This window comes from Symphalangus syndactylus, chromosome 18 (genome assembly GCF_028878055.3).
Source record: "Symphalangus syndactylus isolate Jambi chromosome 18, NHGRI_mSymSyn1-v2.1_pri, whole genome shotgun sequence".
Taxonomy (NCBI): domain Eukaryota; kingdom Metazoa; phylum Chordata; class Mammalia; order Primates; family Hylobatidae; genus Symphalangus; species Symphalangus syndactylus.
Genome location: NC_072440.2, coordinates 65,870,179 through 65,892,243, shown reverse-complemented (window position 1 = coordinate 65,892,243; position 22,065 = coordinate 65,870,179). Strand labels below are relative to the sequence as shown.

General features: G+C 47.4%; 1 protein-coding gene across 2 annotated transcripts in view; it reads right to left on the bottom strand.

Moving 5' to 3' along the window:
* CRKL (CRK like proto-oncogene, adaptor protein) overlaps window positions 1–21,326 on the bottom strand; it is a 41,372-nt gene extending 20,046 nt beyond the window's left edge. Inside the window, exons 1-4 of one of the 2 annotated variants that reach the window (XM_055252358.2) lie at window positions 17,397–18,240; window positions 15,084–15,097; window positions 12,047–12,061; window positions 811–1,226 (exon numbers count right to left, since the gene is read on the bottom strand). In XM_055252358.2, coding sequence (XP_055108333.1) covers window positions 811–1,226; window positions 12,047–12,061; window positions 15,084–15,097; window positions 17,397–17,707 — 756 coding nt within the window. In that variant the 5' untranslated portion in view covers window positions 17,708–18,240. Of the gene's footprint in view, window positions 1–810; window positions 1,277–12,046; window positions 12,062–15,083; window positions 15,098–17,396 lie in introns of both variants that reach the window. The other variant, XM_055252357.2, reaches the window with a different exon arrangement.
* Window positions 21,327–22,065: the final 739 nt, after the last annotated feature.

The window sequence follows — 22,065 nt, the reverse complement described above, 5'->3', positions numbered from 1 at the left end:
CCAAGGCAGGCAGATCACGCGGTCAGGAGATCGAGACCATCCTGGCTAATACAGTGAAACCTCGTCTCTACTGAAAATACAAAAAAATTAGCCAGGCATGGTGGTGGGTGCCTGTAGTTCCAGCTACTTGGGAGGCGTGAACCCAGGAGGCGGAGCTTGCAGTGAGCGGAGATTGTACCACTGCACTCCAGCCTGGGCGACAGAGCGAGACTCCGTCTCAAAAAAAAAAAAAATCATTCCTCTACCAAGCTCAAGAGAAATTCTAAGACATTTTCGTATTTCTCAACTGATTCCAATGTTAGAAATACAGAACCATACAAGTAGCTATGTATCTGTATGCTGATTTTGCCTCTAGGTCATGGGTCTTCCTTAATTATTATCTTTCCTTACTGGAAGAAAAACCAACGACTGCAAAACTAAATCTGTTAGGCTTTGGAAACAAAAAAGAGCAAGGAGGCTGAGAATTTGGGGCAAACAAGGAATAGGACAGAACAAAACAAGCTGTGAAACACTAATAATGGGCCAGGCATGGTGGCTCACATCTGTAATCCCAGTACTTTGGGAGGTCACGGTAGGAGGATTGCTTGAGGCCAGGACCTCGAGATCAGCCTGGGCAAACTCTTTTAAAATTACAGAGACCTCGTCTCTATAAAAAAATTTAAAAATGAAATGCTAACAGTGCGTATCTTCCAAAATCATCCAGTGCTCTAATTCCATGAATATAAGCTTAAATGAGCAGAAACTAAACTAAAACTAAAAATTAAAACCAAATGTCAAAGGACCCAAAAAGCTAATCTGAACAGATTTTACCTCTAATGCCAAGGCAGTCTTGTCATAAGCACAGGGTACTCTTTTCTGGATTGCTTTCGCAAAGACAGGTCCATTCTGTGTGGATGGCAAAGGGGTGATTGCTGCCCCAGGAGAACCGGAAACTGCAGGTAGAGGAGTTGTGGTCTGAGGTTGAGCATATGCATGAGCAGGTTCTGGGATCCCATAACTGTTGGAATTCCTATTTCCATGCTTTCCGTGTGGTGAGGATCTCACAAGCTTTTCGACATAAGGGACAGGAATCATCCCAACCCGGCCATCCTTGTTCCGGGCACTCCACCACTGTTCTTCAGGCTTCTCTATTATCACTAGGATCTCACCCTTTTTAAAGGGCAGGTCTTCGGCATCATTCCCAGGAAAATCATACAGAGTCCGTACATATTCCAGGTTATCTTCTGCTGTAGGCAGGTTGGGTGCTGAGACAGATCCCATTGGAGGGCTTGGATACCTTAAGAGAGAAAGAAAATTAAGAGAAAAATCTTACTCTAAGCCAGCGCCTGTCAACCTTCTTAATAAACCACTCTCCTCTGTAATGAAGTATTTTCCTTTTTTATGAGACAAGTTTTGCTCTTGTTGCCCAGGCTGGAGTGCAACAGAGTGATCTTAGCTCACTGCAACCTCTGCCTCCCGGGTTCAAGTGATTCTCCTGCCTCAGCCTCCCGAGTAGCTGGGATTACAGGCGCCCACTACCACGCCCAGGTAATTTTTTTTTTTTATTTTTAGTAGGGAAGGGGTTTCACCATGTTGGCCAGGCTGATCTTGAACTCCTGACCTCGGGTGATCCACGCACCTTGGCCTCCCAAAGTGCTGGGATTACAAGCATGAGCCACCATGCCCGGCCCCTACATTTTTTTTTTTTTTTTTTTTTTTGGAGATGAAGTCTTGCTCTGTTGCCCAGGCTGGAGTGCAGTGGCAGGATCTCGGCACACTGCAACCTCTGCCTCCCAAGTTCAAGCAATTCTCCTGCCTCAGCCTCCTCAGTAGCTGGGACTACAGGCACATGCCACCACACCCCGCTAATTTTTTCTATTTTCAGTAGAGATGGAATTTCACCTTGTTAGCCAGGATGGTCTCGATCTCGTGACCTTGTGATCTGCCTGCCTCGGCCTCCCAAAGGGCTGGGATTACAGGTGTGAGCCACTGAGCCCAGCCTTTTTTTTGGAGACAGAATCTTGCTCTGTCACCCAGGCTGGAGTGCAGTAGCGCAATCTCAGTTCACTGCAACCTCTACCTCCCGTGTTCAAGTGATTTTTCTGCCTCAGCCTCCCAAGTAGCTGAGATCACAGATGTACAACACCATACCCAGCTAAATTTTGTATTTTTAGTAGAGACAGGATTTTGGCATGTTGGCCAGGCTGGTCTCAAACTCCTGGCCTCGTGATCCACCCGCCTCAGCCTCCCAAAGTGCTGTGATTACAGGTGTGAGCCACCACACCTGGCCTTATTTTCCTTTCTATATTCTTAGTAGTTAAGAAGGTTCTATCATGTTGTAATTTTTGTAGTCTGTACTGTCCCAAAAGTTACTATTCTGAATGTCTTTTCAAATTACAAGTATACACACACACATACACTCCATCTTTGTTTTACAGAAACCTTTTGATTACACAGAGATACCTGGTTTAAATTTATTTTTATAATCTCAAGTAAATTCGGAAGCTTCTTTCCTTTGGACCGTTGTCACAACAACCACACACTCTTCCTCCCAGTCCTAATCTGTGGCTTACATCCTGCACACTTCCCTGGACACAGAGAAAATGACAAAGGCCTCTGCCTCTGGCCCCTTGGAAAAAAAGGGACAAAAAAGGGCTTACAGACTTGCCAAATTAAAAATAATAAATCCACCAGGCGTGGTGGCTCAGACCTGTAATCCCAGCACTTTGGGAGGCCAAGGCAGGCAGATCACTTGGAGACCTGCCTGTCCAACATATCAAAACCCTGTCTCTACTAAACAGACAAAAAATTAGCTGGGCATGGTGGCACACACCTGTGGTCCCAGATACTCAAGAGGCTGAGGCAGGAGCATTACTTGAGCCCAGGAGTTAGAAGCTGCAGTGAGCTATGACTGCACCATTACACTCCAGCCTGGGTGACAGAACAAGACTCTGTCTCAACACATAAATAAATAAGAGGCCAGGCGCAGTGGCTCACGCCTGTAATCCCAGCACTTTGGGAGGCTGAGGCGGGCGGATCACGAGGTCAGGAGATCGAGACCATCCTGGCTAACATGGTGAAACCCCATCTCTACTAAAAATACAAAAAATTACCCGGGCGTGGTGGCGGGTGCCTGTAGTCCCAGTTACTCGGGAGGCTGAGGCAGGAGAATGGCGTGAACCCGGGAGGCGGAGCTTGCAGTGAGGCAAGATTGCACCACTGCACTCCAGCCTAGGCGACAGAGCAAGACTCCATCTCAAAAAAATAAAATAAAATAAAAATAAATAGCAAGAGTAGTAGGAGCAGGTAGTAATAATAAAGAGCTCATACTTATTATCTATGCTAGGCATGGTTTACGGTCTTTGAAGAGATTAGATTATTTAATAGTCTGTGAGGTAGATACTGTTATTATCCCCATTTTACAAATGAAGAGCCAAAGAAGAGGTTAGACTTGCACTCAGGGAGTCTGGTTCTAGACTCTTCACTCACAATGAGCTAATCGGCCTTAGGGACCTGCATCTGTCAGGTGTATGAGAATTAATGGCATAATGCATGTGAAGCATTCAAAATTACCGACCAGCACCAAGCATCCAATGTACCCACATGAACACACACATATCCCTTCAAGTACATCCCTGCTTCTGTTTCTTTCTCTTTTTTTTTTGAGACAGGGTCTTGCTGTCATCCTGGCTGGAGTGCAGAATGGCACAACCACAGCTCACTGTAGCCTCCACCTCCCAGGCTCAAGTGATCCTCCCACTTCAGCCTCCTGAGTAGCTAGGACTACAGGCAGTTGCCATCACACACAGCCAATTTTTAAATTTTCTGTAGAGATGGGGGTCTATGTTTTCAGGGCTTGTCTTGAACTTCTAGCCTCAAGCAATTCTCCCGCCTTGGCCTCCCAAAGTGTTGGGATTACAGGTGTGAGCCATCACACCCAGCCCCTGCTATTTCAAGAGCCACAGAGATCCTATGAAGAGTCTAGTAAGTACCATATAAATTTCAGACACTATTAAGAGCACAGTCAGTTCTACCTTAGACTCCATCCAAGAGTATTTTATTATTTGTATAGTTAAAAGCAGTTAGGCAGTGCGTGGTGGCTCACGCCTGTAATCCCAGCACTTTGGGAGGCCAAGGCGGCGGATCACGAGGTCAGGAGATTGAGACCATCCTGGCTAACATGGTGAAACCCTGTCTCTCTACTAAAAATACAAAAAATTAGCCGGGCGTGGTGGCACGCACCTGTAGTCCCAGCTACTCGGGAGGCTGAGGCAGAAGAATGGTGTGAACCCGGGAGGCGAAGCTTGCAGTGAGCCAAGATCACGTCGCTGCACTTTCAGCCTGAAACAGAGTTAGACTCTATCTCAAAAAAAAAAAAAAAAAAAAAAAAAAAAAAAAAAAAAAAAAAAAAAAAAGCCAGGCGTGTGGTGGCTCACACCTGTAATCCCAACACTGGGAGGCCGAGGTGGGAGGATCACTTGAGGTCAGGAGTTCGAGACCAACCTGGCCAACATGACAAACCCTGTCACTACTAAAAATACAAAAGTTAGCCAGGTGTGGTGGCATGCGCCTGTAGGCCAAGCTACTTGGGAGGCTGAGGTAAGAGAATTGCTTGAACCTGGGAGGCAGAGGTTGCAATGAGCCGAGATCACGCCACTGCACTCCAGCCTGGGCGACACAGCAAGACTCTGTCTTAAAAAAAAAAAAAAAAAAAAAAAAAAAAAAAAAAAAAAAAAAAAAAAGATAGCCAAGCCCATTCATTTACGTATTGTCTATGACTGTTTTTCACTACAAAGGCATAGTTGAGTAGTTGGACAGAGACCCTATGGAAAAGCTGAAAATATTTAAAATCTGACCCTTTACTCAACAGTTTGCTGATCCCCCGTTCTAAATTCCTGGGTTAGGGAGGCAAAGTGTGCTTTTCAACTTCCTTGCTTCCCTGGTGAGGGCTATGTCTGTGTACAAATTTGATAAAGATAGCTTCTATTTCCCTCCACTACTATACTGCTATAGTGACCTTGGGGCTCATTTTCTGTGTATCTGCAGAGATATTCATAAATTTGACACCAAATCAATCTCACCAGCCATAACCCTGACATAAATTCCAAGTCCTCTGCCCTATATTCTGAAACTCATTTATTCATCAAACTCCCCTGAAAATTACACATTAGTTCCACTGAAGAGATAAATACATGTTGCTCCATGTCAGATATCTTAGCCTTTCCATTAGACCCCAATGTCTAAAGAAATATGAAGCATATTCATCAGAAAATTTATTGCTTCTCAATTATTTGTTCTTTGAGCAAGGTTGAAAATAGCACCGTCCCCCAACTTCCCTTTTAAATATAAAGGGTTGCCCAGGCACAGTGGCTCATGCCTGTAATCCTAGCACTTTGGAAGGCCGAGACAGGTGGATCATGAGGTCAGGAGTTTGAGACCAACCTGGCAAACATGACAAAACCCTGTCACTACTAAAATATAAAAATTAGCCAGGTGTGGTGGCGTGCGCCTGTAGGCCCAGCTACTTGGGAGGCTGGGGCAAGAGAATTGCTTGAACCCGGGAGGTGGAGGTTGCAGTGAGCTGAGATCATGCCACTGCACTCCAGCCTGGGCGACAGACGGAGATTCCATCTCAAAAAATAAATAAATAAGGCAGGTGCGGTGGCTCACGCCTGTAATCCCAGCACTTTGGGAGGCCAAGGCAGGTGGATCAAGAGGTCAAGAGATCAAGACCATCCTGGCTAACACGGTTAAACCCCGTCTCTATTAAAAATACAAAAAAATTGGCTGAGCGTGGTGGCGGGCGCCTGTAGTCCCAGCTACTAGGGAGGCTGAGGCACGAGAATGGCGTGAACCTGGGAGGCGGAGCTTGCAGTGAGCCGAGATCGCGCCACTGCACTCCAGTCTGGGCAACAGAGTGAGACTCTGCCTCAAAAAATAAATAAATAATAAAATAAAATGTACAGGGTTTTCCAAGCCCATCCAAACACCCTTAACCATGCTTCTCACTTTTTGCCTATTGTCCACTGCACACTTTGAGCAACAAAGTCCCTAACAACTAATTCGTAACTTACTTTTCTTTTCTGATGATAATGAATCTCTCAGCTCTTTTGGTTAAAAGCGTTCTCAGTTTCTACATGTATAAACCACACACAAAACATCTTTAAACCAAGTGTTAATATGTTCTAAGCTTAAAATCTCCTGGCCGGGCGCAGTAGCTCACGCTTGTAATCCCAGCACTGTGGGAGGCCGAGGCGGGTGGATCACGGGGTCAGGAGATCGAGACCACGGTGAAACCCCGTCTCTACTAAAAATACAAAAAATTAGCCGGGCGTGGTGGCGGGCGCCTGTAGTCCCAGCTACTCGGAGAGGCTGAGGCAGGAGAATGGCGTGAACCCGGGAGGCGGAGCTTGCAGTGAGCCGAGATCGTGCCACTGCACTCCAGCCTAGGTGACAGAGCGAGACTCCGTCTCAAAAAAAAAAAAAAATTCTCCTGATGCATGCTAAGAACCAAAACAATCAACTTCTAGAAAAAGGAAGTTTCAAAGGTGCTGGTAATATTCTTTTTTTTTTTTTTTGAGATGGGAGCTCGTTCTGTTGCCCGGGCTAGAGTGCAGAGGCACAATCATGGCTCACTGCAGCCTCAACCTCCAAGGTCAAGCAATCTTCCCACCTCAGCCTTCTGTGTAGCTGGGACTACAGGTGCCTGCCACCACATCTGATTAATTTTTGTATTTTTGGTAGAAACAGGGTCTTGCCATGTTGTCCAAGCTGGTCTTGAACTCCTGAGCTCAAGTGATCTTCCCACCTCAGCCTCCCAAAGTCCTGGGATTACAGTCTGGGCCACCATGCCTGGCCAATGTTTTATTTACTTTTTTAAAGGGAGCACACAGATGATAGTTTTGCTTGTTTTTTTAATTTTCTGAGACAGCGTCTTGCTCTATTGCCCGGGCTGGAGTGCAGCAGTACGATCACGGCTCACTGCAGCCTTGACCTCCCAGGCTCAACTGATCCTCCCACACCAGCCTCCCATGTAGCTGGGACTACAGGCATGAGCCACCATGCCCAGCTAATCCTTGTTTAATTTTTTGCAGAGATGGTGGTTTATGTTGCCCCGGCTGGTCTTGAACTCCTGGGCTCAAGCAATCCTCCTACCTCAGCCTCCCCAGTAGTTGGGACTACAGGTGCATGCCACCACACCCAGCTTACATATACTTTTTTTCGAGACAGTCTCACTCTATTGCCCAGGCTGGAGTGTAGTGGTGTGATCTCGGCTCACCACAACCTCTGCCTCCTGGGTTTAAGCTATTCTCGTGCCTAAGCCTCTCCCGTAGCTGGGATTACAGGGCCCCACTACTGCCGGGCTAATTTTGTATTTTTAACAGAGATGGGCTTCACATGTTGGCCAGGCTGGTCTTAAACTCCTGACCTCAAGTGATTTGCCTCCCTCGGCCTCCCAAAGTGCTGGGATTACAGGCATGAGCCAACATGCCCAGCCTTACTCTTTTTCTTTCTTTTTTTTTTTTTTTTTTTTTTTTTTTTTTTTTTTTTGAGACAGAGTCTCGCTCGGTTACCCAGACTACAGTGCAGTGGTGCGATCTCAACTCATTGCAACCTCTACCTCCCGGGTTCAAACAATTATCCTGCCTCAGCCTCCCAAGTAGCTGGGATTACAGGCGTCTACCAACACGCCTGGCTAATTTTTGTCTTTTTAGTAGAGACAGGGTTTCACCACGTTGGCCAGGCTGGTCTCGCACTCCTGACCTCAAGTGATCCACCCATCTTGGCTTCCCAATGTGCTGAGGTTACAGGCGTGAGCCACGGCATCCTTACTCTTTTCTATGTATGAAATATTTCACAGTTAAAAAAAAAAAAAAAAAAAAAGACACCGGTAGAAAACTTAATTCCAGCTGGGCGTGGTGGCTGGCTCATGCCTGTAATCCCAGCACATTAGGGGGCCGAGGCAGTTGGATCACCTGAGGTCAGGAGTTCAAGACCAGCCTGGTCTAATATGGTGAAACCCCATCTCTACTAAAAACACAAAAATTAGCCAGGCATGGTGGTGGGCACCTGTAATCGCAGCTACTCAGGAGGCTGAGGCAGGAGAATCACTTGAACCCAGGAGGTGGAGGTTGCAGTGAGCCAAGATCGTGCCACTGCACTTCAGCCTGGGTGACAGAGCAACACTGTCTCAAAAAAAAAAAAAGAAAAATCAATTCCAAGATTGGCTAAGTACTTCTCTAGTGAAACTGCTTTAACCACCATTCTCCTTTTTTTTTTTTTTTTTTTTTTTTGAGACAGTCTTGCTCTGTCGCCCAAGCTGGAATGCAGTGGTGCGATCTTGGCTCACAGCAACCTCCGCCTCCCGGGTTCAAGCGATTCTCCTGCCTCAGCCTCCCCAGTAGCTGGGACTACAGGCGCATGCCACCATGCCCGGCTAATTTTTTATATTTTAGGACAGATAGGGTTTCATTGTGTTGGCCAGGCTGGTCTCGAACGCCTGAGCTCAGGCAATCCACCTGCCTCGGCCTCCCAAGGTGCTAGGATTACAGGCGTGAGCCACCATGCCCGGCCAGTAACCACCATTCTTTATCACTGACCAGCATTTAATGCCCAGGTCCCCTCCCTTCTGTCCCTGGGCTTTCAGGCCATCATTAATGGCTCCTCCTCCTATGCTTGTGGCTGCCTCTCCTTCTACAGCTTCTCTTCCTCTACTTATTCCTGTTCTACCTGCTCATTCTGGGTGATCCCATCTAAGATGAGATTCCCAAATCTATATGTATTCAGCCCTTACCTCTCTTCTCCATAACAAACCCATCAGATTGCTAAATACCACCTGGCTTCCAGCAGGTACCTCAAAGAAAGATTCTTCCTGTTGAAAAGAATCACGTCCCCACCTTAATCCCTTTCTCTTCTCTCAAAGGCACCACTCAATCCTCTCTGAAGTCATCATACCTCTCCCCTCACCTTCTATGTGCCACTTTACATTCCTATGGCATTTGATCTTGGCTCAGCTTCTCAGGGTCCCTCTCCCGTAACAGAATTAGTCCTTCAGATCTTTTCCCACCCAGAGCAGTTTCTCAAAAGTAAAACTCATCAGTTCTCCTTTTAAAATCTGACAGTTCTCTTTTTAAAAACTTTAGATGGCTCCCATTGTTAAGCTCATTTACAAGGCTGAGGAGGCCCTTTACAAGTTGGCTTTATCTTTCCTTCCTAGCTTCCTGCCCATCATTTACATTAATTATAACTGTGTCTTTACCAGCAAGCACTGCCACCACCTCTTCTACCTCGTATACTTGTTCTCATCCTTAAAGAATCAGTTGAAGAGCATCTCCTCTTTCAAGCCTTTTCCCACCTCTTAGGTATAGTTGATCACCTTTTCTTTTAAGCTGTCATGGCATTCTATTTTAATTTTTTCAATAGACCAAAGCTTCTCAAAGACAAAAAACAAAAATAAAAACATGGTTTATTTCCATTAGATGCCAACAGTCTAGCAGTGAGCTTTGGTATATAGTAGGCCTCCATATATCAAAGAACTTCCCTTTCCTATTTCCCTCCTTTTTTGTTTCTGAAAGCACAAAAGCTCAGGTATTCGAATTACCTAACTCTGGTTTAATTCTGTCACAAAATTGGTGTGACAGAATTCGAATACCGTTGAGCGTGCGCCTTCGAAGCCTCTTCTCACCCTCTTCCACTGCTCGTCACGTTCATTCCAGGTGAGTTGCTATGTGCCTGGTGGCCCCACCCAACTTGTTATGATTTTAGCTCAGATTCAACTCAAGTTAATCTGAACTCCCAACTAATAGGCTGTGCCCCCTTTTACTTATCTGAAAGAATTAAAATAATGTTTTTTTTGTTTTTCGAGACAAAGTCTTGCTCTGTTGACCAGACTGGAGTGCAGTGGCGCTGGCGCAATCTCGGCTCACTGCCATCTCTGCCTCCCAGGTTCAGTCTCGAACTCCCAACCTGCCAGACCTCCCAAAGTGCTGGGAGGCACCACGGCCAGCCCAGAATTAAAATATTTTAATCTTAAAGACCCTCATAAATCTAGTCTAATCATTCAGATCAAAAGGAAAAATTTAGGTCACAATTCTGTGGATTTGAGTCTTAAAAGTCACAAATCAAATGGCTACTAGTACTTTCCATGGGAACACAACTATTTTTTTTTTTTTGAGACGGAGTCTCGCTGTTGGTAGGCTGGAGTGCAGTGGCGCGATCTTGGCTCACTACAACCTCCGCCTCCCAGGTTCAAGCCATTCTCCTGTCTCAACCTCCGGAGTAGCTGGGACTACAGGTGCATGCCACCATGCCCAGCTAGTTTTTGTATTTTTAGTAGAGACGGGGTTTCACTATGTTGGCCAGGATGGTCTTGATCTCCTGACCTCGTGATCCGCCCGCCTAAGCCTCCCACAGTGCTGGGATTACAGGCGTGAGCCACCACGCCCGGCTGGGAACACAACTCTTAACTGGACGAGATTCCATTCTCAGCATAATGACAGTGTTCTTGTTTTTTGTTTTTTTTGGAGAGAGTCTCACTCTGTCGCCCAGGATGGAGTCCAGCTGCATGATCTCCGCTCACTGCAACTTCCACCCCCCAGGTTCAAGTGATTCTCCTGCCTTAGCCTCCCGAGTAGCTGGGACTACAGGTGCACGCCGCCATGCCCAGCTAATTTTTTGTATTTTAGTAGAGATGGGGTTTCACTGTGTTACCCAGGCTGATCTCAAACTCCTGCACTCAGGCAATCCACCTGCCTTGGCCTCCCAAAGTGCTGGGATTACAGGCGTGAGCCACTGCGCCCGGCCATGTTCTTGTATTTTATCTGAATCAAATTCACATGATTTTAACTACTGGTCAGGAGAAATGCAAATGGGTTTATTCACAGTGTTGAATCCTATGCTGATTTGGCAATCCTTTCCCCATTCCAAATTATGGAAGTCTAGATTTCAGTTCTTAAATATTTAGAACAGGGGATGTAAGGAGGAGGCACAACCATGCTTCTTGTTTCCTCCTGTCCCTTCAGGGATTGGCTTCTACTTCACAGGTGTGTGAGGCTCCTCTTCTGGGCTCTCAGGTTAGACTAAGCACCCTTTCTCAGTTCTCCCGCAGCTGTTTTACCATGCATGGAAATTAAATATATTAAATATATTCAACTTACATTCATTTATTCGTTCATTTCTTGAGACAAGGTCTGGCTCTGCTGCCCAGGCTGAAGTGCAGTGGCACGATCATAGCTCAATGCAGCCTGGACCTCCCATGCTCAGCAATCTTTCCACTTCAGCCTCCCAAGTAGCTGGGACTTAAAGGCGCATGACACCATGCTCAGCTAATTTTTTAATTTTTTGTAGGAATGGGGTCTCACTATCTTGCCAGGGCTGGTCTCAAACTCCTGGGCTCTAGCGATCCTCCTGCCTTAACCTTCCAAAGTGCTGGGATTACAGGCATGAGCCACCGAGCACAGCCAACCTTTTAATTTTTTTTTTTCAGTAGCCAGGCGCGGTGACTCACGCCTGTAATCCCAGCACTTTGGGGGGCCAAGGCGAGCAGATCCCCTAAGGTCAAGAGATAGAAACCATCCTGCTCAACATGGTGAAACCCCATCTCTACTAAAAATACAAAAATTAGCCAGGGCTGGTAGCTCGTGCGCCTGTAGTCCCAGCTACTTGGGAGGCTGAGGCAGGAGAATCACTTGAACCCGGGAGGCGGAGGTTGCAGTGAGCCAAGATCGCACCGCCGCACTCCAGTCTGGCAACAGAGCAAGACTGTCAAAAAAAAAAAAAAAAAAAAAAAAAAAAAAAAAAAAATTGCCGGGCGCGGTGGCTCATACTTGTAATCCCAGCACTTTGGGAGGCCCAGGCAGGCGGTTCACGAGGTCAGGAGATCGAGACCATCCTGGCTAACACAGTGAAACCCCGTCTCTACTAAAAATACAAAAAGTTACCCAGGTGTGGTGGCGGGCACCTGTAGTCCCAGCTAACTCAGGAGGCTGAGGCAGGAGAATAGCGTGAACCCAGGAGGTGGAGCTTGCAGTGAGCCAAAATCCCACCACTGCACTCCAGCATGGGCAACAGAGCAAGACTCCGTCTCAAAAAACAAAAATTTTTTTTTTAGTAACCAGTAAGCTCCTCAGAAACATGATAGGGCTGTCTGATTCAATGTTGGTTCCATATTACCAGGTACATGCAATGCTCAAAGTCTGCTGAGTGCAATACATATTTTCTTGAAAGGCCAACTTCCTTTAGTTTTTAATGGTAAAATTTTATTTCTTCTAATTTTTTTCGTAGCCTGAATTTATCTATCGACATAAGCTAGAAATGGAAAATGTCAAAGCAAGCAAGCTACTTTCTGAAGCATTCTGTTGTTAAACTGGAAACAGCCCTTATTAAATAAAAAAACACTAGAGCTAGGCCAGGAGCAGTGGCTCACACCTGTAATCCCAGCACTTTGGGAGGCCCAGGCAGGTGGATCACTTGAGGTCAAGAGTTCAAGACCAGCCTGGCCAACATGGTAAAACCCTGTCTCTACTAAAAATACAAAAATTAGCCAGGTGTGGCAGTGCATGCCTGTAATCCCAGCTACTAGGGAGGCTGAGGCAGGAAAATCTTAAACCCCAAAGGTGGAGGTGGCAGTGAGCCCAGATTACGCCACTTCACTACAGCCTGGGGGACAGAGGGAGACTTGGTCTCAAAAAAAATAAATGAAATAAAAAATAAAATAAAACCCACCATAGGAATACCACAAATACAAAAAGCAGTTAAAGATAAAAACACAGAAGATACAAAGTTACAACAGACCAAATCATCCCTTCTTCCCTTTCCCTTCATCCCCACCCACCAGCAAATCAATTTTATCTCCAAAATAGGCATCTCCAAGTCACAGCTCCACTGTCACTATTAGTCACCATCATTTTGTAGCTGGATTACAGTAACAGCCCCAGGTCATTCCTCTGCCTCAAATTCCTTCCTTGGAGCCCATAGCACTTTAAAGAAAAACCCAATTCCTGACCTTGATCTTTATCTCTAAACTCATTTTATATGTCTCCCTTTCTCCTTTAAGAAACACACTCCCGGCCAGGCGGGGCGCGGTGGCTCACGCTTGTAATCCCAGCACTTTGGGAGGCCAAGGCGGGCGGATCACGAGGTCAGGAGATCAAGACCACGGTGAAACCCCGTCTCTACTAAAAATACAAAAAAATTAGCCGGGCATGGTGGCGGGCGCCTGTAGTCCCAGCTACTCGGAGAGGCTGAGGCAGGAGAATGGCGTGAACCCGGGAGGTGGAGCTTGCAGTGAGCCAAGATTGCGCCACTGCACTCCAGCCTGGGCGACAGAGCGAGACTCAGTCTCAAAAAAAAAAAAAAAAAAAAAAAAAAAAAAAAAAAAAAAAAAAAAAAAAAAAAAAGAAACACACTCCCAGGCCAGACAGGGTGGCTCACATCTGTAATCCCAGCACTCTGGGAGGCCGAGGCGGGTGGATCATGAGGTCAAGATATCGAGACCATCCTGGCCAACATGGTGAAACCCTGTCTCTACTAAAAATACAAAAATTAGCCAGACATGGTGGCGGGTGCCTGTAGTCCCATGTAGTCCCAGCTACTCAGGAGGCTGAGGTAGGAGAATCACTTGAACCCAGGAGGCAGAGGTTGCAGTGAGCCGAGATTGGGCCACTGCACTCTAGCCTGGCCACAGAGGGAGACGTCATCTCCAAAAGGAAAAAAAAAAAAAAAGCCGGGCGTGGTGGCTCTCGCTTGTAATCCCAGGCACTTTGGGAGGCAGAGGCAGGCGGATCATGAGGTTAGGAGATTGAGACCATCCTGGCTAACACGGTGAAACCCCGTCTCCACTAAAAAAACAAAAAACTTGCCCGGCGTGGTGGCGGACGCCTGTAGTCCCAGCTACTCGGGAGGCTGAGACAGGAGAATGGCGTGAACCCGGGAGGTGGAGCTTGCAGTGAGCCAAGATCGCGCTACTGCACTCCAGCCTGGGCGACAGAGTGAGACTCCGTCTCAAAAAAAAAAAAGAAAGAAAGAAAAGAAACACACTCCCAACACAATGGACTTTCTCACCTCAAGACATCTACATAAGCTTTTCTCTTAACCTGAAAGGCTCTTCTCCTCTCAGGCCAAGCCTTGCCTAGGCTGGGTTCTTCTTTACCCTTAGGTCTTAGCTTCATGCTTTCTCTGACCACGCCACCCCACGTAGGTCCCTCCTGTTATATTCGTTCAGCCTTGGTTTATTTCCTTCATAGCATTTATTGATCTTACTAGTACTTTATTTTTCTACTTTTCAGTCTGTCTTCACTACAGTAGGAGTTCCACAGGGAGAAAGTATGTCTGTCACACATCTTTCCGAGTACCTACACTGGGTTAAGACTATAACAATGCAAGCCACCAGTCCTTAAATTTCGAGTAGGACATTAGCTATGCAAGGTAAACCAAAATATTAGCCAAGAGTCATGAAACTCTGGCTTTAAAAGCTCAGTTTTGATGCCTGCAAAGTTAAGCCACTAAATGTATCCTGTTTGGGATGCAAAGAAGCATTACACTGAGTTTTCCGTTTGGCCCAGGCTCTAGTAGTCACTAGCTTTCTATAAAAGGCTAATAACATGTTAAACCTAAGCCATGAAAACCAGGCTTGGGAGTGGCAATTCAAAGATTCAGTATAACAAAGTAAACTCAGCCAGGATCTAATTCAACCAGCATGGTGATTTCCTTCAGAGATACCTAGGAAAATGAAAAACTAAAGTAAAGCAACAGGCCTGAGGCAGAGGGCACAGAGGAGAAACAAAGCTGAACGTGAGGGGGAGGGTCTGACAAAGGCCCCATAATCTGTGAGGGGACTGGAACAACAGGTAGGATTTCAACAGATGGAGAGTGAGGTGTAGTTAAGGCAGTCAATGAAGAGCCAACAGCTGGAGCAAAGGTGCAAAGGTACAAAGGTATGAGTAAGGAAGGATGGCTACCAGGGAAAAAGTGAGCAGCCTCGTAGAGCTGCAGTAAAGGAAGGACGAAAGGGGGCAAAGACAGAATTACATGCTTGTTCTCTACGAAGATACATGCATGTACAGAAAATTTGGAGGCGATTCTGTTGATAGAGAGAAGCCGCGTACTTCCTTTCCTTCCTCTAGAAGGAGATTCAAGCCATTAACTTTTTCCTTTTTTTTTTTTTTTTTTTTTGAGACAGAGTCTCACTCTGTCACCCCGGCTGTGCAGTGGCGTGATCTTGGCTCACTGCAACCTCCGCCTCCCAGGTTCAAGCGATTCTCCTGCCTCAGCCTCCCGAGTAGCTGGGATTACAGGCACCCGCCACTACGCCCAGCTAATTTTTTGTATTTTTAGTAGAGACGGGTTTCACCATGTTGGCCAGGCTGGTCTTGAACTCCTGACCTTGTGATTCGCCCGGCTTGGCTTCTCAAAATGCTGGGATTACTGGCGTGAGCTACCACACCCACACATTAACTCGCTTTTTGAAACAGCTGTATTATTAGTACTCATCACCTCAACGTAAGCATATGCATGGCTTAATGAATGCCTGGTATTAATTATATAATTCACTCTCACAAACGAGACAAATAATTTATTCAGTCATATTACAAATCTCACTACAGTGGGTTCTAAGATTCTCAACTCCTTAAATTGGAATTACATTGTGCTCAAAGCTGACTGCAACTACCAGCATCTGCCAGGAACCGCAGGTTTCACCAATGAGATTCTTGGTGTACTGGTCTTTGTTATATAGTATTTGATTTATAATCACTTTCTCCCCACTTTTAAAGTCCACTTAGTTCAGTAGTTAATCTTACAGTCATTATACTATCATGGCTTTTTCTTTTTCTATCTCTATCCCACTATGCAAAACAGTTGGTGTCCTCAATTATAATAGCTTTTAATGTTTAAAGTTTAGAGTAATACCCGGTCGACAAATCCATAAAGTCATAAACATCTAACCCTGGAAAAACTGTATCAACACCCAGTCCTTTTAAAATAGATGTTTAAGAAATGAACTGGCCAGTTTGTTACTTTAAAAATTCTAGGCAACTTTTCAATTCAAATTTGGGATTATTTAAATAAAAGAAACCTGATAAAATCAAAGTGTTACAGGGCAAACACAACAATAAAAGCAAATCTCTGCTAAAACACTTAAGGCAAATTAAAGCAACCAATTAATTAAAATAACGTATTTCACTTGGAAAAGAGAATGCTTGGTCACTTTGCGTTAATTTTAAAATAAGAAATACTAAGTCATTAGACAACACAAAAAGCATGTCTGAAATTGAACTAGGATACAACTAAGTGTCATTCAAAAATTTTCCTTAATAACATTCTAGCCTAATTCCACCTTGGAAATTAACCAGACTGATCTCTGGCCTGCTAATGGTCCTTGGGGAGAAAATATGAAATAAATTTTCCAAAAAATATCCTCGCTGAAGCCAATGCACCTTCTCTTATCTTTGTAATTAACGTACTATAAAAGTGGTGGTGTCTGGCCCGCTTCAAACTTGGCACCACAGTATCAATATATAGTTGATATTTTGGTTAAAGGTTTTTTTGTTTCTAAACGCTAAAGCATTTTCATTTTGTCGACTGTTCCAAAGGCTGCAGTCCTGGAGTTCTTAACCTGGAGTTCAGAGATCTGGAGGGAGTACAAGAACCTGGGATGGTGTGCAAACGTGTGTACGTGCCTTTGGCGGGGAGGGGTGGGGGTGGGGTGGTGAGTGCTCCGCTATCTGCAGATTCTCAAAGAAGTCTATGGCTTAAAAACGGTTTTTGGCCGGGTGCGGTGGCTCACGCCTGTAATCCCAGCATTTTGGGAGACCGAGGCAGGCGGATCACGAGGTCAAGAGATCGAGACCATCCTGGGCAACATGGTGAAACACCATCTCTACTAAAAATACAAAAATTAGCTGGGTGTGGTAGCGTGCGCCTGTAGTCCCACCTACTCGGGAGGCTGAGGCAGGAGAACGGCTTGAACCCGGGAGGCGGAGGTTGCAGTGAGCCGAGATCGCACCACTGCACTCCAGCCTGGCGACACAGCGAGACTCCGTCTCAAAAAAAAAAAAAAAAAAAAAAAAAAAAAAGGTTTAGAAAAGCCAACAAATCCCTGCATCAGTATTATACCCAGAGAAAGTTACGCAAGGCAAAAAGCGTGCATTTCAACTATGCAACCACCGTTAAAGATTCAAAACGCATCCTCTTCACATTGAGAAAGCCTCGTGAGGGGAAAAAAAAAAACAAAAACGCATCCTCTTATCCAGTGACCCAGATCCTGACACTAGCTTTCCGTTAGGAAGGCCTTCTGGAAAATAATTTGGTTCAGAATGGGGGGAATATGGGTTCAAGCGCGACCCTCCCCCCTATACAAACACTCTTCGACCGACCCGGTCCTCGACCTTCCTCCGCGGTCGGGGCAGGCTCTCGCGTACCTGGGCGCGGGCTCGATGAGGGTGGTGGTGTCCAGGTAGTGGATCTTGTAAAACTCCAGCAGAGCCGGCAAATGGTCAAACTCCTGGTCCCCGATCTTAAAACGGCGGTTGGGCAGCGAGTTGATGATGTAGTGGGAGACCCGCGAGTTCTCGGACACCGACAGCACATAGTCCCCAGGGCAGGTGGAAGAATCGCGGACGAGGAACATACCGTGGCGCTGGCCCTGGAGCCGGGTCTGCGCCTCCTGGCGAGACACCGGCCCCATGTACCAGGCGGAGCGGTCCGAAGAGTCGAACCTGGCGGAGGACATGGTGTCGGGCCGGGGACTCTGCGGTGATAGGGGCGGCGACTGTCCTCGCCTGCTCTGCACGCCTTAGCCCGGCAGACGGCTTTGGGGCCGAGGAAGGGCCTCTCGCACACCTCGAGGAGCGCTCAGAGGGCTGGGCCAGCACTTTCCTCTCGGCTCCGGGCCCGCAGCATCCTCCGACGCCGCCCGCCTGCTCCGGGCCGCCACACGGAGAGAGCCGCCCGGGAATGCAGGGTAGAGCCGGGGGGTCGGGGCAGGCAAACCCGAGCCGCAGCGGAGGCCACCCCGGGGTTCTCGGACTGCTCGGCGTCCCAGGGGTGCCTCCAGTGACTCCCAGCCTGGAACGCGCCGGCGCCCCAGCTCTACGGGTCTTCACCGACCCCCGCCGTCACACGAGGCACCGAAATCGAAGGAGCGTCGCGCCTCCGGGGTGCTTTTGCCCAGCTTGTTCCCAATAGCCACAGCAACAAAATGGCGGACGCGGGAGAAGCGGCAGCCACCTCCCCCTCCGCTCAGCGCGCTCCGTCTGCGCACGCGCGGGGCTCCGGCTCCCGGCGGCCGCCGGGGCCCTCCCGTTACGTCACACAGCGCAGCAAATCAGGAGCACCGTCGCGACGCAGGGTGGGCGCTGGTCTCGCCCGCTCCCGCGTTCCAGGAGGAGACTGAAGAGGCGCCGGCGGCAGGCACTCTCTTCCTGGGCCGCTGCGCGCCGCTGGGGGCGCTGCGGCTGCCGGGTCTCCCAGCGCTGGCAGGAAAACAGCTGGAGCCGAGAGGGAGCGGCGTTTCGAAAACCTGCTTCTGGGAACAAAGCGTAACGTGCAGGCCGAATCGCGGGCTAGGGAGGCGTGGCACTGAGGCGACCTGGCCAGCCTAGGGGCCTGAGGGAGCTCAAGGACTGACAGGTCCCGATGGGCCGAGGTGGCCCAGTAAAGGGATGACCCCAGGGGCAGATGTGACCACCAGATAGGTGACTGACTGAATGACTCAGTCCCCAGGTTGCCTGATAGGCTAAGGAAGCCATAGTGGCTACCTGACCCGTTAAATGGAGTGAGAGGAGAGAGAAGGTGAGGGTTAGATTGACTCAATTAAGTGGTCAAGGAAGTCCACAAGTGGGTAACCTGGCCATCATGGGCTCTGAACTGCTGAAAGTTAAATACAAATGCCTCTCGGGCGTGGCCCTGAGGCTTCGCCTGCCCCGGATTATGCCTGCTTCTGCCTATTTATTGATCCCTATTTGTTTTTGTTTTCTTTGTTTCTTTCTTTCTTTTTGAGACGGAGTCTCGCTCTGTCGCCAGGTTGGAGTACAGGGGCGCGATCTCGGCTCACTGCAACCTCCGCCTCCCGGGTTCAAGCGATTCTCCTGCCTCAGCCTCCCGAGTAGCTGGGATTACAGCTGTCCGCCGCCATGCCCTGCTAATTTTTGTATTTTTAGTAGAAACGGGGTTTCACCGTGTTGGCCAGGCTGGTCTCAAACTCCTGACCTCAGGTGATCTGCCTGCCTCAGCTTCCCAAAGTGCTAGGATTGCAGGCATGAGCCACCGTGCCTGGCCTGTTTGGTTTATTTTGTTTTGTTTTTGAGACAGGTTCTCCTTCTGTCACCCAGGCTGGAGTGCAGTGGAACTATCATGGCTTACTGCAGCCTTGATTTCCCCATCTCAAGGGATCCTCCCACCTCAGCCTTCCGAGTAGCTGGGACTACCGGCTCGCGCTGCCATGCCCAGCTAATTTTTTTGATTTTTAATAGAGACGAAATCTCACTATGTTGCCCAGGCTCGTCTCAGACTCCTGAGCTCAAACAATCCTCCCCCTCAGCCAAGATGTGAGCCACCCCGCCCAGCTATGTATGAAACAAGCTAATATATGCAAAGTGCTTAGAATAGTACCTGGCACATAGTAAGCATCATATGAGTCTTCCATTATTATTATTCACTCCTTCCCTGGGCCTCTACCTCTATAGCCTAAAACCCTGAGCATACCCTCAGTGGGTGGGTGAGGGTGGAGAGAAAAATATCCACTTCGTTTTCTAACTACTTTTCACTGTCAGATTTACCACTTCATAATCACCTGCTCTTTGCCCAGCCTTTTTTTTTTTTTTTTTTTTTGATACGGCCTCTAGCTCTGTAGCCCAGGGTGGAGGAGTGCAGTGGCGCGATCTCAGCTCACTGCAACCTCTGCCTCCCAGGTCCAGGTTCAAGCAATTCTCCTGCCTCAGCCTGCCAAGTAGGTGGGATTGATTACAGGCGTGCACCACCATGCCCAGCTAATTTTTGTATTTTTAGTAGAGACAGGGTTTCACCACGTTCGCCAGGCTGGTCTTGAACCCCTGACCTCACGATCCTCCCGCCTCAGCCTCCCAAAGTGCTGGGATTACAGGCGTGAGCCACCGCCTGTAATCCTAGAGGTGATTTTTTAATTTTTTAATTTTTTGTAGAGATGAGGTCTCACTGTATTGCCCAAGCTGATCTGGAACTGCTGGGCTCAAGTAATCCTCCCAGCTTGGCCTCCCAAAGTGTTGGGATTACAGACGTGAGCCACCCGCCCAGCTGCTCAACCTTCTTAATCTGGCTTCTACCCATGCTTTGACTGAATTAGGCTTTTTGGGTTTTGTTTTGTTTTTAAAGACAGGTCTCTCTGTTGCTGACTCTGGTCTCAAATTCCTAGGCTCAAGTAGTCCTCCTGCCCCAGCCTCCAAAGTAGCTAGGATTACAGATATGAGCCATAGCAACCCGCTCTCTGCCCTCTAAATGTAGAGCCTCCTTCACCTCTCCATAGTTTTTCCTTTAGTAGGCTAATCATCATCATGAAGCATTTAGGGGTCACATCTCTGGTGACTCCAAACACATATTCTAAAAGCAGAACCAAAACTGACCATACTCTCTGATTACTATGTATACACTGTGGTCACAGCCTAAATTAATTTTTATCGCATTCTATTGTAATTGTTTATAAATATTTTTCTCATCCCAATCTGAGCATCTTGAGGGAAGGCTGCTATATATTATTTTTTCTATTCCCAGTACCTAGCACATAATACATGCTTTTTTTTTTTTTTTTTTTTTTTGAGACGGGATCTCATTCTGCTGCCTAGGCTGGAGTGTAGTGGTGCGATCTCGGCTCACTGCAACCTCTGCCTTCCAGGTTCAAGTGATTCTCATGCTTCAGCCTCCTGAGTAGTTGGGATTACAGGCACGTGCCACCATGCCTGACTAATTTTTGTATTTTTAATAGAGATAGGGTTTCACCATGTTGGTCAGGCTGGTCTCAAACTCCTGACCTCATGATCTGCCCGCCTTGGCCTCCCAAAGTGCTCAGATTACAGGCGTGAGCCCCCACGCCCAGCCAATACATACTTGATGTATGGTTTTTGAATGTAGTTGGATAAAGATGGGAGGAAGCCAGAGAAAAATGAAAATTGAACATTAGCTGCTGGCTCACTCCCTTTTCAGCAGCCCTCTTTGCCTCACCTTTTCAGGGTGTACTATCTGTCTATATAAACGATCTGCTCTTGCCCAGGTGCAGTGGTTCACACCTGTAATCCCAGCATTTTGGGAAGGTGAAGCAGGTGGATCCTTTGAGGCCAGGAGTTAGAGACCAGCCTGGCCAACACTGCAAAACCCCATCTCTATTAAAAAAAAAAAAAAAAAAAGTAAAAACATTCTTTTGTTCGAGACAGAGTCTCACTCTGTTGCTCAGGCTGGAGTGCAGTGGCGTGATCTCGGCTCACTGCAACCTCCGCCTCCCTGGTTCAAGCGATTCTTCCTGCCTCAGCCTGCTGAGTAGCTGGGACTACAGGCGCGTGCCACCACGCCTGGCTAATTTTTGTACTTTTTAGTAGAGACAGGGTTTCCCCATATTGGTCAGGCTGGTCTTGAACTCCTGACCTCTCAACCCGCCCACCTTGGCCTCCCAAAGTGCTGGGATTACAGGCGTGAGCCACTACACCCAGCCAATGTAAAAACATTTTAAAAATAAACTCTCTGCTCTCAATTTTCCTTAAATAAACCCTCTTTTTAGAAAAAAGTAAAAGAAGTCCGGGCATGGTGGTTCACACCTGTAATCCCAGCACTTTGCAAGGTGGAGGCGGGCAGATCACTTGAGGTGAGGAGTTCAAGATCAGCCTGGCCAACATAGTGAAACCCTGTCTCTACTAAAAATACCAAAATTAGCCGAGCATGGTGGTGCTCGCCTGTAGTCCCAGCTACTCAGGAGGCTGAGACAGGAGAATAGCTTGAACCTGGGAGGTGGAGGTTGCATTGAGCCGAGACTGTGCCACTACCCTCCAGCCTGGGAGACAGAGTGAGACACCGTCTCAAAAAAAAAAAAAAGCCAAATATCTCTCATTTTGCTTCTAAATACTCCAG